The sequence below is a fragment of the Electrona antarctica genome (assembly GCF_951216825.1).
Source record: "Electrona antarctica genome assembly, chromosome: 9".
NCBI classification, from domain to species: domain Eukaryota; kingdom Metazoa; phylum Chordata; class Actinopteri; order Myctophiformes; family Myctophidae; genus Electrona; species Electrona antarctica.
In genome coordinates this window covers 55,053,459-55,066,695 of record NC_136790.1, presented here as the reverse complement: position 1 = coordinate 55,066,695, position 13,237 = coordinate 55,053,459, and the positions used below count along the sequence as shown (strand labels likewise).

General features: G+C 43.4%; 1 protein-coding gene across 2 annotated transcripts; it reads left to right on the top strand.

The window, feature by feature from the left end:
- Positions 1-357: 357 nt before the first annotated feature.
- Positions 358-12,354, top strand: pgrmc1 (progesterone receptor membrane component 1). Of its 2 annotated transcripts, XM_079510405.1 has the most exons (5): positions 358-514; positions 3,628-3,672; positions 3,742-3,886; positions 7,494-7,649; positions 9,386-12,354. In XM_079510405.1, exons 1-5 carry the CDS (start codon positions 389-391, stop codon positions 9,487-9,489), a joined length of 576 nt encoding a protein of 191 aa, XP_079366531.1. In that variant the 5' UTR covers positions 358-388; the 3' UTR covers positions 9,490-12,354. The 2 variants fall into 2 exon arrangements, with proteins under 2 accessions (XP_079366531.1, XP_079366530.1); XM_079510404.1 differs by lacking the exon at positions 3,628-3,672 and having other exon boundaries at positions 3,697-3,886.
- Positions 12,355-13,237: the final 883 nt, after the last annotated feature.

Below are 13,237 nucleotides of genomic sequence, written 5' to 3'. Positions count from 1 at the left end.
TGAGAGTGCAGAAATGGGTTCCATTTGTACACTCTCTGAGTGTTACAGACCCATAAGGGTCCATTTGGTTCCAAACGATCATTTAGCCCTCAAGGACCCCTATAGAGGACAGGGGTCCCCGTAACCCCACTTTGGGAACCACTTTTAGTACTGAAAAATCGTTGAATACCCCATCATTTTTTTGGGTCAACACTGCCACCTACAGTAATAATATAATAAGGACAACGAGCATGCACGCACGCTTTGCACGCTGGTGAGTGACGTCAGTAGGCAGCAGAGCAGCAGCAGCAGCAACACAACGACATTGGCGGAGCGCGTGGTGACGTCACCAGGCAGCAGAGCAGCAGCAGCAGCAGCAGCAGCAGCACAACACAGCAGTCACAACAACATGGCGGACATGATGGCAGAGGAAGAGGCAGCAGCGGTGGAGCAAAGTTCTTCTGTTCTCACGGAGATCTTCACCTCTCCTCTCAACCTCAGCCTGCTGGCCCTGTGTCTCTTTCTGCTCTACAAGGTCGGTTTGACTTTAATTTAAACTCTAATTGATTTCATTTATATAATCGTCAAAGTTAATAACTAAGTTAAAAAGGCTGTGTGTGTGTGTGTACACAGTACTTCTCCATTAGACTTCAGTCTTTACTGCTGGCATTTTTTATTATGTGTGTGTTTCTATATGAAGACAGTCACAGTTTTAAACGGATTTGTATTTATTTTTTAGACTTTGTGTTTTCCATCTCAGTTGAGTGAGTTATAACTTATATTATGTCGGTTTCCTTCTTTAGTTTAGTTTTTTGTTAGAATTAATTTAAAGTTGTCCAAAGTGATTTCCCCCCATGTTGAAATAAGTGTGTTATTGACATTAGTCATTGCTATAGAGTGTGTTCAGTAACAGTGTTAAATAGCTCTATATTGTGACAGTAATCATTGCTATAGAGTGTGTGTTCAGTAACAGTGTTAAATAGCTCTATATTGTGACAGTAATCATTGCTATAGAGTGTGTTCAGTAACAGTGTTAAATAGCTCTATATTGTGACAGTAATCATTGCTATAGTGTGTGTTCAGTAACAGTGTTAAATAGCTCTATATTGTGACAGTAATCATTGCTATAGAGTGTTTTCAGTAACAGTGTTAAATAGCTCTATGTTGTGACAGTAATCATTGCTATAGAGTGTGTTCAGTAACAGTGTTACATAGCTCTATATTGTGACAGTAATCATTGCTATAGAGTGTGTTCAGTAACAGTGTTAAATAGCTCTATATTGTGACAGTAATCATTGCTATAGAGTGTGTGCAGTAACGGTGTTATTAAATAGCTCTATATTGTGACAGTAATCATTGCTATAGAGTGTGTGCAGTAACAGTGTTAAATAGCTCTATATTGTGACAGTAATCATTGCTATAGAGTGTGTGCAGTAACAGTGTTAAATAGCTCTATATTGTGACAGTAATCATTGCTATAGAGTGTGTTCAGTAACAGTGTTAAATAGCTCTATATTGTGACAGTAATCATTGCTATAGAGTGTGTTCAGTAACAGTGTTAAATAGCTCTATATTGTGACAGTAATCATTGCTATGTTTGTTTGTTTAGCAAAAGCGGTCTCTCCAGCTCTTTAGTAAACAGAAAATACATGTTCAGGTCTCGATAACAAGGAAAACAGGCAGTGTTGCACATTTTATCAAATCAGTGAACTTTGAGAAGCGGAGATGTAGTTGTCACCTGCTCAACTCATACAGTAGGTTGCATGACCATGGAGGTAGGGCGAAGGGTTAATTTTAACAGTACATTTTAATGTCGTTTTTTGTCTTTTGAATACAATTCTATGCATTTATAAGATTTTAGTCGACTAAATCAATGGTAGATTTAGTAAACTTTACATTCACACATCGATGACGAAGGAAACCATGCAAGGCACCAACCTGCACATCGGGAGCAATTAGGGGTTCAGAGTCTTGCTCAAGCACACTTCGACACTAACTCTGGGGGAGCCCACAGGGTTCGAACCGGCAACCTTGCGGTTCCCATCCAGCCACTGAGCCACCGCCGCCCGACTAAAATGTATTGTGGCAGGACCTGATGGTGCCGTAATGCCTGATTTATAATTAGCTGTGTGCTGATAATAGCAGACCTACAAGCTGTGATGCGTTGTGAGCTTGTAGATTGGCTATTTTTGGAGCATGACCCTCCATAACATTTTAGTCTAGTACTCTTTATTTGTTGCTCAAATATTTAGTGATATTTGTAGGCATGATAGCTTAGCTTTTATTTAGTTCTCATCGGTGGAAAATAGTACTTTAATAATACTTTAATAGTCGTCGCTGTCGGACAGAAACCAGCTACATTTTATTTATATATATTTTGTCCTATGTCCAGCTTTGTGTACACAAACATATAGTGTAAACACAAACATTAAAGAGACAAGTGAGGATGCAAATTGTGATTGGCCGGAATGAGATGATGTATGATTATAAGAGCGCCCCTCACTAAAATCTTTAAATCACACGGGTGTGATTTAAAAAAAATCAGTGCTATTGAACACCCTTTAACCCATTTAGGCCTGACGTCGAATATATATTCAAAGATTTGCGCCACATTTTCACGAGTTTTCCAAAGTATAACATAATGCTTAAAACACCAAATGGGATTCCTATATTTTCTATAGATCTTCCGAGGGGACCAGCCCTCGGGCCTCCTAAAGGGGGACCAGGTTATAATCATATATTTTCTATAGATCTTCCGAGGGGACTAGCCCTCGGGCCTCCTAAAGGGGGACCAGGTTATAATCATATATTTTCTATAGATCTTCCGAGGGGACCAGCCCTCGGGCCTCCTAGAGGATTAGGTTATAATCATATATTTTCTATAGATCTTCCGAGGGGACCAGCCCTTTGGGCCTCCTAGAGGGGGACCAGGTTATAATCATATATGTTCTTCTGGTCAGATCTTCCGAGGGGACCAGCCCTCGGGCCTTCTAGAGGATTAGGTTATAATCATAATGTTTCTATAGATCTTCCGAGGGGACTAGCCCTCGGGCCTCCTAGAGGGGGACCAGGTTATTATCATATATGTTCTGGTCAGATCTTCCGAGGGGACCAGCCCTCGGGCCTTCTAGAGGATTAGGTTATAATCATAATGTTTCTATAGATCTTCCGAGGGGACTAGCCCTCGGGCCTCCTAGAGGAGGACCAGGTTATTATCATATATGTTCTTCTGGTCAGATCTTCCGAGGGGACCAGCCCTCGGGCCTTCTAGAGGATTAGGTTATAATCATAATGTTTCTATAGATCTTCCGAGGGGACTAGCCCTCGGGCCTCCTAGAGGGGGACCAGGTTATTATCATATATGTTCTCCTGGTCAGATCTTCCGAGGGGACCAGCCCTCGGGCCTTCTAGAGGATTAGGTTATAATCATATATTTTCTACAGATCTTCCGAGGGGACTAGCCCTCGGGCCTCCTAGAGGGGGACCAGGTTATAATCATATATTTTCTACAGATCTTCCGAGGGGACTAGCCCTCGGGCCTCCTAGAGGGGGACCAGGTTATAATCATATTTTCTATAGATCTTCCGAGGGGACTAGCCCTCGGGCCTCCTAGAGGGGGACCAGGTTATAATCATATATTTTCTACAGATCTTCCGAGGGGACCAGCCCTCGGGCCTCCTAGAGGGGGACCAGGTTATAATCATATATTTTCTATAGATCTTCCGAGGGGACCAGCCCTCGGGCCTTCTAGAGGGGGACCAGGAGCCTCCCCTCCCCAAGATGAAGAAGAGGGATTTCAGCCTGCCGGACCTGCGTCCGTACGACGGGACCCAGAACCCTCGCATCCTCATGGCGGTCAACGGGAAGGTGTTCGACGTGACCCGGGGGAAGAAGTTCTACGGACCAGGTACCTCCATCCATCCATCCACAAGCACTTTGATTACAATAACATATCATAGTAACACTTTTTAGACCTGAGACCAGATTCTATAAAATGTCTTCTAAATCCTGACATTTTTCTGTTTCTAGTGGTCAGTGGTTCAGTGGAACTATTTCATTCGGCCACCGACCCGACGTGTTGTTTCAGGGACCCCCCCTCCCCCTGCAGCTAATACCTATTGAGTACCTATTTGGTGTGAACCTATTTGAGTTACAATTGTTTGCTGGTGCCTGGGCCGTGGCTCAGTGGTCCAGGCCTGGGCCGTGGCTCAGTGGTCCAGGCACCCTGGCTGGTAATCCAGTCTGGCAGTGTGCCGCGGGTTCGACTCCTGATCCCGACCGGCCTTTACTGCATGTCACCCCCCCATCTCTCTCCACATTTCCTATCAGTCTACTTACTGTCTATCCCTCTATAAAAAAAAATAAAAAAGGCGAAAGCCACAAAAACAAACATAAAAAAAAAGTTTGCTGAATGTTTTTAACTCAAACTGGTTCACACATTGGTTAGCCCGGGGGTCCCCGGGGGGCCCCACCTTGAGAACCACTGACTTAAGGTGGCCTTACACTAGCCGATAATCGGGCATTTTTGACGCTCGGGGGGGTGGGCACCCCCCCGAGCGTCAAAAATGCCCGACCGCTCAAAGCACGATCGGGATCGGCCCGATCAACATCAAGAATGTTTGATATTTGCTCTGCCCCGCTCCGATTATCCTGTAGTGTGTGGTGCTATCAGATTTCAGATTGAAAAAAATCGGCTAGTGTAAGGCCACCTTTAGAGAACATTTAGTTAATTCTATCTGGAGAAGGACGGTCATCCTCCTTTTGGAACAAGAGCTCTTTCATGTTTCAAGGTCTCTTAGAAACCAATCTGGGAACCCATCGTCAAAAAAAGAAGGAAGAGTCAAAACAGTGCCTCGCAGCTCTGAATCAATCTGTTCACGGGAGATTACTTGGAACATAAAAAGCGACGCAGGTCGATTTATTTTAACCTGAGGCTGATTCTACAAATCTCTTCTAAATCCTGACAGTTTTCTGAAAAACACCATTTCCATGTCAAGGACCCCCAAAAATGATATACATGTATTTGGCCACCAGCCCCCATCTCCCAAATCTCTGTAGCGCGGCTACGGAGAGTGCCGTGCTACGAGCTTGTAGATCTGCTATTTTATTTATTTATTTATTGTGATCTTTGATATTCATTCCCAGCAAACATATTAACTCAAATCTTTACTTCTGGGAGGTCCCTGGAACTAAATATTTTCAGATGGAGGTCGGCAGCCAAATACATACAATTCTAGGGGTTCCAAATACATATAATTCTAAAATACATATAATTCTAGGGGTTCCGAATACATATAATTCTAGGCGTTCCAAATACATATAATTCTAGGCGTTCCAAATACATATAATTCTAGGGGTTCCGAATACATATAATTCTAGGCGTTCCAAATACATATAATTCTAGGCGTTCCAAATACACATCATTCTGGGGATTCTTGACATGAAGTAGTTTGAGAACCACAGATAGGATTTAAGAAGACTAGAATTGGGTCTATAAAATGTAGATGTCCAAAGATTCCACAAATGTCTTCTAAATCATGACAGTTTTCTGAAAAACCCTATGTTTTTATATCGGTGGTTTTCAAACTATTTCATGTCAAGGACCCCCACAAAATATATGTAATAGAGAGTATGCGCATGCTTAAAGTGAATGGCACATCGAGTGGCAAATCGAGTGGCAAAGCAACATCGTTTAATGTTGTTTAATGCAATCAGATATTACTTTTCTGTGTGGATGTATGGGCTGTCAAGGCCTGAAAGTAGTTTTTTGCCACTCAGTAGGCGTTCCTGCATAACTTCCTGGTTTGATGATGATGTCACACGCATACCCTCTATTGGCCGCCGACCCCCATCTTGAAAATATGTTGTTTCAGGGACCCTCGCAGACGCAAAGATTTGAATTAAAAAACTTTCGCTCTGAAAGAATATATATATGTTCAAAGATTTGGGCCACATTTTCCACGATTTGTCCCAAAAAAAAATATAGCAGATCTACAAGCTCGTAGCGCGGCACTCGGTGCCGCGCTACAAGCTTGTAGATCTGCTATTTTTCAACGGCTAAAGTATAACATTATGCTTAAGAACAGTGTACGCTGCCTCTCTAGCAGTGAATGGATGGCGTGTGTGTTCAGGCCACAGTGAAGGGGAAAGTTCAAAGTTCAGACCCGAGCAGCAGAAAGCAGAACCAGCCAGTTTGTTATCAGACATGATGATGACATGAGGCATAGAAAAAAACCCATTCCTAACATTCCTCTGTGGAGCACGCCCTCCCTTATGGTCCAATAAACGCCAAGACAAACTATATTTAAGCTATATTCTTATTATTAATTATTATTATTATCGTCTCTTGGTCGGGTTAAAACATTTACTTTTCAGGATTCAAAAGCGTCAAAAGTAGGTCGTTCATTTACAACAATAATAATAATACAAAAATAAAATAGAAACAAGTTAAAATATGGAAATAGGAGGCACACTCTTATCACACGTGACTTTTAACCCATTTAAGACTGAGGCCGATTATAAAAAAGAAAATGTTTTCTGAATCCTAGAAGTTTTCTGATTAAAAAATGTTTGTGTCAGTGGTGTGCTCAACCTTTTTACATGTCGAGACTGAGCTACACTTCCTACGAAGGACCCCCAGAACTATGTGCATTTGGCCGCGGACCCCCATCTGAAAATATGTTGTTCCAAGGACCCCCCCCCTCCCCCCAGAAGCTAAGATTCAAGTTCAAAACGTTTGCTCTGAAAGCACAAGGGGCCATGGTCATTTTTCAGTTTTTGAGTGGTGTAAACCACTCCTACAACTGGCTTTTTTGTGCAGAAAAAATGAGCATGGTTGCTATGTTCACCCTGTTGTAATGACGTAATGAAATCACACCCGGGTGAACAGGGTGAACATAGCAACCATGCTCATTTTTTCTGCACAAACAAAGCCAGGTAATGAAATCACACCCGGGTGTGATTTCATTACGTCAGACATGATTTCATTACGTCAGACAGACCTTACACCACTCAGTTCACACGGGTGTGATTTTCTTACATATTATGAAACTACAGAATGTAAGCTTTCATATGACGTATTGTTTATTGAAATTGGAACATATTTGAAGAAGATATGAGACTTTGTAAAAACAAAAAGAAACCCAAAGTAGAGAAACTGCCTTGAACAAGATTAAATATTCAAAGATTTGCAGATCTACAAGCTTTCTGTGTGTGTCTCTCTGTGTCCCTTTCATTCCTATATATGGAGTTCTGTGTCAGGCATGCCCACATATCAGTTTCAGTTTATTTTTATTTATATTGCAACATCACCCCAAGGGGTCTCTGTGCACTTCACAACAATACACAACAAAAAAGCAGAAAATACAATAACAAGCATAATACGATCTGTAGTCGATACTGTATTACAGTAGTGCATCCCGTGGATGCAGAGGTCGTTGTTTTATTGCGTCCCTTAACTATTAACTGCGTTTTAGATTTTAATCTGTGTGTGTGTGTGTGTGTGTGTGTTCCAGAGGGCCCCTACGGGGTCTTTGCAGGGCGGGACGCCTCCAGGGGTCTGGCGACCTTCTGTTTGGAGCAGGACGCTCTGAAGGACTCACACGATGACCTCTCTGACCTCAACGCCATGCAGCAAGACGGCCTGAGCGAATGGGAGACGCAGTTCACCCGTACGTCCTGTCTGTCTGTCTGTCTGTCTGTCTGTCTGTCTGTCTGTCTGTCTGTCTGTCTGTCTGTCTGTCTGTCTGTCTGTCTAACATCATGTCCTGTGTTTTCGAAATCATAAAAAAAAAAAAAAAATGTCTTTCTTTCTAAAGAATTCCTTTTAACAAAAAATATATATATATATATATCCATTGATTAGAGAGGGGGTTCTCCCAAAAATATATTCTCGTGAAAGATATTCCCAGCCCCATACATCCACACAGAAAAGTCCTATCTGATTGACAGCCCATACATCCACACAGAAAAGTCCTATCTGATTGACAGCCCCATACATCCAATCAGAAAAGTCCTATCTGATTGACAGCCCATACATCCAATCAGAAAAGTCCTATCTGATTGACAGCCCATACATCCACACAAACTCGATTTGCCACTCACTTTATGCACATATCCTCTATTAGGCCTATTTAACTGAGTAAAAATAATAATAATAATAATTCAGAAAATAATCTGGAGGACCCCCGAAATAATTTGGCTACGTTTGCCTGTTGTCTCTCCTCATGGTACCAACATCAAATTCAGCATGGAATTGTGGATAGGATACAGCAAAATGTTATCCGACAATTACAAAATAGGCTATTCTATATTTTGGGTCTGAGAGGCGACGCGTTGTGAGCTTGTAGATCGGCTATTTTTTTGGATCCTGGGAAGACGAGACACATTCTCTCTGAATAGTTTGAGCACCACTACTGGCACGACGCCCTGCGCTCATTGAGCACCACTGTGGCACGACGCTCTGCGCTCATTTCCTCTTCTGCAACATCACAAAGTGTTGAAAGATGCAGAACGGTGAAATACTGAGGCCTCCTGATTTAGACACACTGTACTTGGTCTACATGTGATTGTGGAGATGTTTTTATGAACACACTGAGAAATAGTCAGCTATTAGACATCTGTCTAAAACTGTTTTTTCTAAAAACGGTTAGTCCCAATACTTGATTCTGATTGGCTGGTTACCGTTGTAAAATCCACAATAATCCACACCTTCAGGGAACTGGGGAAGGGGAGCACTTGATTGCCTTACACACGCTGGCCGTTGCGGGCGTGTAAGCACCGCCCGCACTCATATGACTGTGCATGTGTGGCTCCAGGCAGCCCCCTAAAGACATCAAGCGCTATTCTCCTGTCACATAGCCTATACTTGGCGAGCAAAACAAGGATGTGATGTGGCTCGCTCTGGTGGCGCAAAGCGTAGCTACTTTTGTGAATTTAATAGTTTTATGAGGTATAATATTTATAATGGCTGAGAGGGTAGAAGACCTACCTACGCCTCTCAACCATTATAAAATCCATGGCTATTTCCAGCATACAACCAAGTGTAAAATGACTTGTACTGGATCTCTTGTCTACTAGTCCCTTCCTAACATTTTAGTCTAGTTTTTATTTGTTGACGAAATCGTCAGTATATTTAGTCTTAGTTTTAGTCACCATAGCTTAGTTTTTTATCAGTGGAAAAAGGTAGTCGACGAAAACAACACTGCCTGTGCGGGACTTTATTGTCTCTTTGTGACACAGCAGTATTTATTGAACTGTGTCTCTGTCTCTTTGTGACACAGAAGTATTTATTGAACTGTGTCTCTGTCTCTTTGTGACACAGAAGTATTTATTGAACTGTGTCGCTGTCTCTTTGTGACCCAGAGAAGTATTTATTTGTAACGTTGCGTCTCTGTCTCTCTCACAGAGAAGTACGACTACGTGGGCAAGCTGCTGAAGCCGGGGGAGGAGCCCATAGAATACACCGATGACGAGGACCTCAAGGACAGGCAGGAGAAGAAGACGGAGTAAAACCAGCACCCTCGCAACGTGCACGCACGCACGCACGCACGCACACGACACACACGCACACACACACGCACGCCTTACTCCGATATACCTGATAATGCCTTTCTGTGTGTGTGTGTGTGTGTGTGTGTGTGCACCATGCTACAGCAGTAGTTGACCCAGACAATGATTTATTTTCTATCTGTTTTACACACACCTCACTGTCTATAATTCAGTCTATGGACATGTCTGTTGCATTCCTGTGCCAATAATTTGATGACCGGGTCATCGCTCAATAGGAGACTCTGTAGGCAGGAGACCTCAGAACAGAGGGAATGTACCTACAACGTGCCTCAGGCCCGTAGCGGCTCGTCCGGTGCATCACAGGAACAAGGACAACAGTTGTAGAAGCTGGAGCAGCACGGACAATTTATTTAGGTGCTGGTATGAAAAAGAAATGACTATACTCTTTACTCCCGACAGTCGTCAAAAGATTTGCTTAAACAAAAAAACAAATCTCCATGAATTGAAGGCTTCATGGGGGTGTGTAATCCATAGGAAATAAGTCATTTTTAGGGTGAACTGGGGCGAAGCTGCTCATTCATAAAGTGCATTCTATTTGTCTTCCAACCGACGACCATAATTCAGCCGGTAGTTGTGTAGTTGTGTAGTTCTGCGTAGTTGTGTGTACTTCACGCACAGTGGACCAGCTGGCGTCTGGAACGTTTAATTATCTGCTACGCCGTCTCGCGCCGAGAACAGCCGAGCTTGTCGATGGATGTTTTTTTGGCACGAGACACAGGGCGACTCAATTAACCAATCTGCCTTATTGAAAGAGAGAGAGAGAGAGAGAGAGAGAGCCCTTATCGGACCATAATGTCACTGTGACAACACGCACACTGTACACACACACACACACACACACACACACACACACGTCAAATTGGCATCACACACAGAGGCGCGCAGGCTGGTTGATGAATGAGTCCAACAGTCAGTCATTCTCTGCCTTTTGCATTTCAAGGACCCCCTCCCCCACACCCAGTATCTCTGGGACCCCCCCCCCCCCCCCCCCCCCAGTCTACACTGTAAAGACCTCAATGTTCATTTAACTTTTGAGAGTTCTACAGACCTGTTCGGGGTCCATTTGGTTGCCAACTATCAATCATTTAGCTGGGACCCTCTCTGGAACGTACCCCTCCTCAAGGGCCGTTGTTGTTGTTAAATGTGTGTTTGGTCGAACGGTTCATGTCACTGTAAATGGTGAACAATGGGCAACACTTTACCTAAAGGTCCGGGCTATAGAGCGTCGCATTCCCGCCCCCTCCCGAGACCCAGAAGTGAATCCCCCGTTCATTTTCCTCCATTTCAAAAAGTATTTATATAAAGACGTTTACGCCGCGGACAAAGACAACTCGAGTTGTGACGACAAATGACAGTAAACACAATGTTTTGGGCCGATCAAATAATTTGTAAGAAGAAAAACACTTTTTGTTTTGTTTTTCTTCTTACAAATTATTTGATCAGCGAAAAACATTGTGTTTGTTGTCATGATGTGTCACAACTCGAGTTGGCTTTGTCCGCGGCGTAAACGTCTTTAAATAAATACTTTTTGAAAAGTCTATGAGGAAAATGATTTCTTTTCCGGGTCTCTCGAGGGGGCGGGACTGCGACACTCTATATTTCATGCATTTAGTTTAAAAAATGATTTGAGGTAATTGATGTGATGTTTCCACGACAACCCGGTTGGTGAACAAACACATTAACTGTCCTGTGAGGATATTTGCAAGTGCCGGGCCCTAAAATATTATACGACAGATTCAAGTACACCGGTGTTCCTTACATAGTCAACTTTGTTTTATACAGAGTAATGTAGTAAGAGAGTGGCGACACTAGCGTTGACTCCCATTGTAACAATGGAATGCGGAAGTGCTCATTCTATCTCAATGGGATAGTTCCAGCCATAGGAGCAATGTGTGGAACTATAGCCCATAGGCACCCGCTTTGTCTCAATGGGATAGTTCCAGCCAATAGGAGCAATGTTTGGAACTATAGCCCATTGGCACCCTCTTTGTCTCAATGGGATAGTTCCAATGTTTGGAACTATAGCCCATAGTCACCGCTTTGTCTCAATGGGATAGTTCCAATGTTTGGAACTATAGCCCATTGGCACCCGCTTTGTCTCAATGGGATAGTTCCAGCCATAGGAGCAATGTTTGGAACTATAGCCCATAGCACCCCGCTTTGTCTCAATGGGATAGTTCCAACCAATAGTTCCAATGTTTGGAACTATAGCCCATAGCACCCCGCTTTGTCTCAATGGGATAGTTCCAACCAATAGTTCCAATGTTTGGAACCAATAGTTCCAATGTTTGGAACTATAGCCCATAGCGTGTCGCTACTCTCCTACTCTACACTCTGGTTTTATACATATATGATGCTTTGTATGGTCTCGTTTAATATTAACCTTTTAAAAAGATGCATCATCCGACATGATAGGATCACGTTTCACTGATGGCCGTTATTTGCAGAATACATTCTTGTTGTTATTGTCCAAGTTGGTAAAAGAAAATGGGTTGGATAGAAACGCTGCTCTTGAGAGTTTAATTATTGTTCAAATGAACAATGATGTTGATTGTTGTTTATTAGTTTTAATTGTTGTTCATGTGAATAATTGATTGTTCGTGGTTGATAATCTCAGACTGAACGTTTAGAGGTTAAAGTTCAGATTGTACCGTAATTCAACATTCTTTGTTGGATTGAAACAGACAAGATCCAACAGTTTTGAACATTCCAGAATTAAACATGCATTTTACATCCATTCAACTATAAATGTCATTGTATTGTGTGATATTTTGATACAATTGATAAATAAATCTTATAATGGAGCCAGTTGTTGTTGCGATTCTAATTATTGTGGCTTCTCATCATTTGTTTTTAATTAATTCATGACGTTTTTATTGCATAGCCAATGTGTAATAACTAGGTTATTAAACATCTACTTTATTTTTATTAGACTCTAAACTACCTCCCCTTGTAAGGGTACCTATCCTAGGGGACACGGGGAGAACATGTGAGGGTACCTACCCTAGGGGACACGGGGAGAACATGTGAGGGTACCTACTAGGGGACACGGGGAGGGTACCTACCCTAGGGGACACCGGGAGAACATGTGAGGGTACCTACCCTAGGGGACATGTGGAGAACATGTGAGGGTACCTACCCTAGGGGACACGGGGAGAACATGTGAGGGTACCTACCCTAGGGGACACAGGGAGGGTACCTACCCTAGGGGACATGGGGAGAACATGTGAGGGTACCTACCCTAGGGGACATGTGGAGAACATGTGACGGTACCTACCCTAGGGGACACGGGGAGAACATGTGAGGACACGGGGAGAACATGTGAGGGTACCTACCCTAGGGGACACGGGGAGGGTACCTACCCTAGGGGACATGGGGAGAACATGTAAGGGTACCTACCCTAGGGGACACGGGGAGGGTACCTACCATAGGGGACACGGGGAGAACATGTGAGGGTACCTACCCTAGGGGACACGGGGAGGGTACCTACCCTAGGGGACACGGGGAGAACATGCAAACTCCACACAGAAGGGCCCTTTCGCCAACCCCGCCTCGGGTATGGGCACTGATGACGCGGAGGAGGGGAACACGCCCCCAGGACCTTCTAGCTGTGAGGCGACAGTAGGGCTGTCGCGGTTACATAATTTAAACCGTGGTGCGATCAAGTGGCTCAGAATCATCTTGACTG

Bases quoted from the DNA above. Each gene is read 5' to 3' on its own strand.
- pgrmc1 (XM_079510404.1), top strand. From the start codon at position 389: ATGGCGGACATGATGGCAGAGGAAGAGGCAGCAGCGGTGGAGCAAAGT. The intron at 515-3,696 runs GTCGGTTTGACT...TATTTTCTATAG, and splicing joins GTCTCTTTCTGCTCTACAAG to ATCTTCCGAGGGGACCAGCC. The intron at 3,887-7,493 runs GTACCTCCATCC...TGTGTGTTCCAG, and splicing joins GAAGAAGTTCTACGGACCAG to AGGGCCCCTACGGGGTCTTT.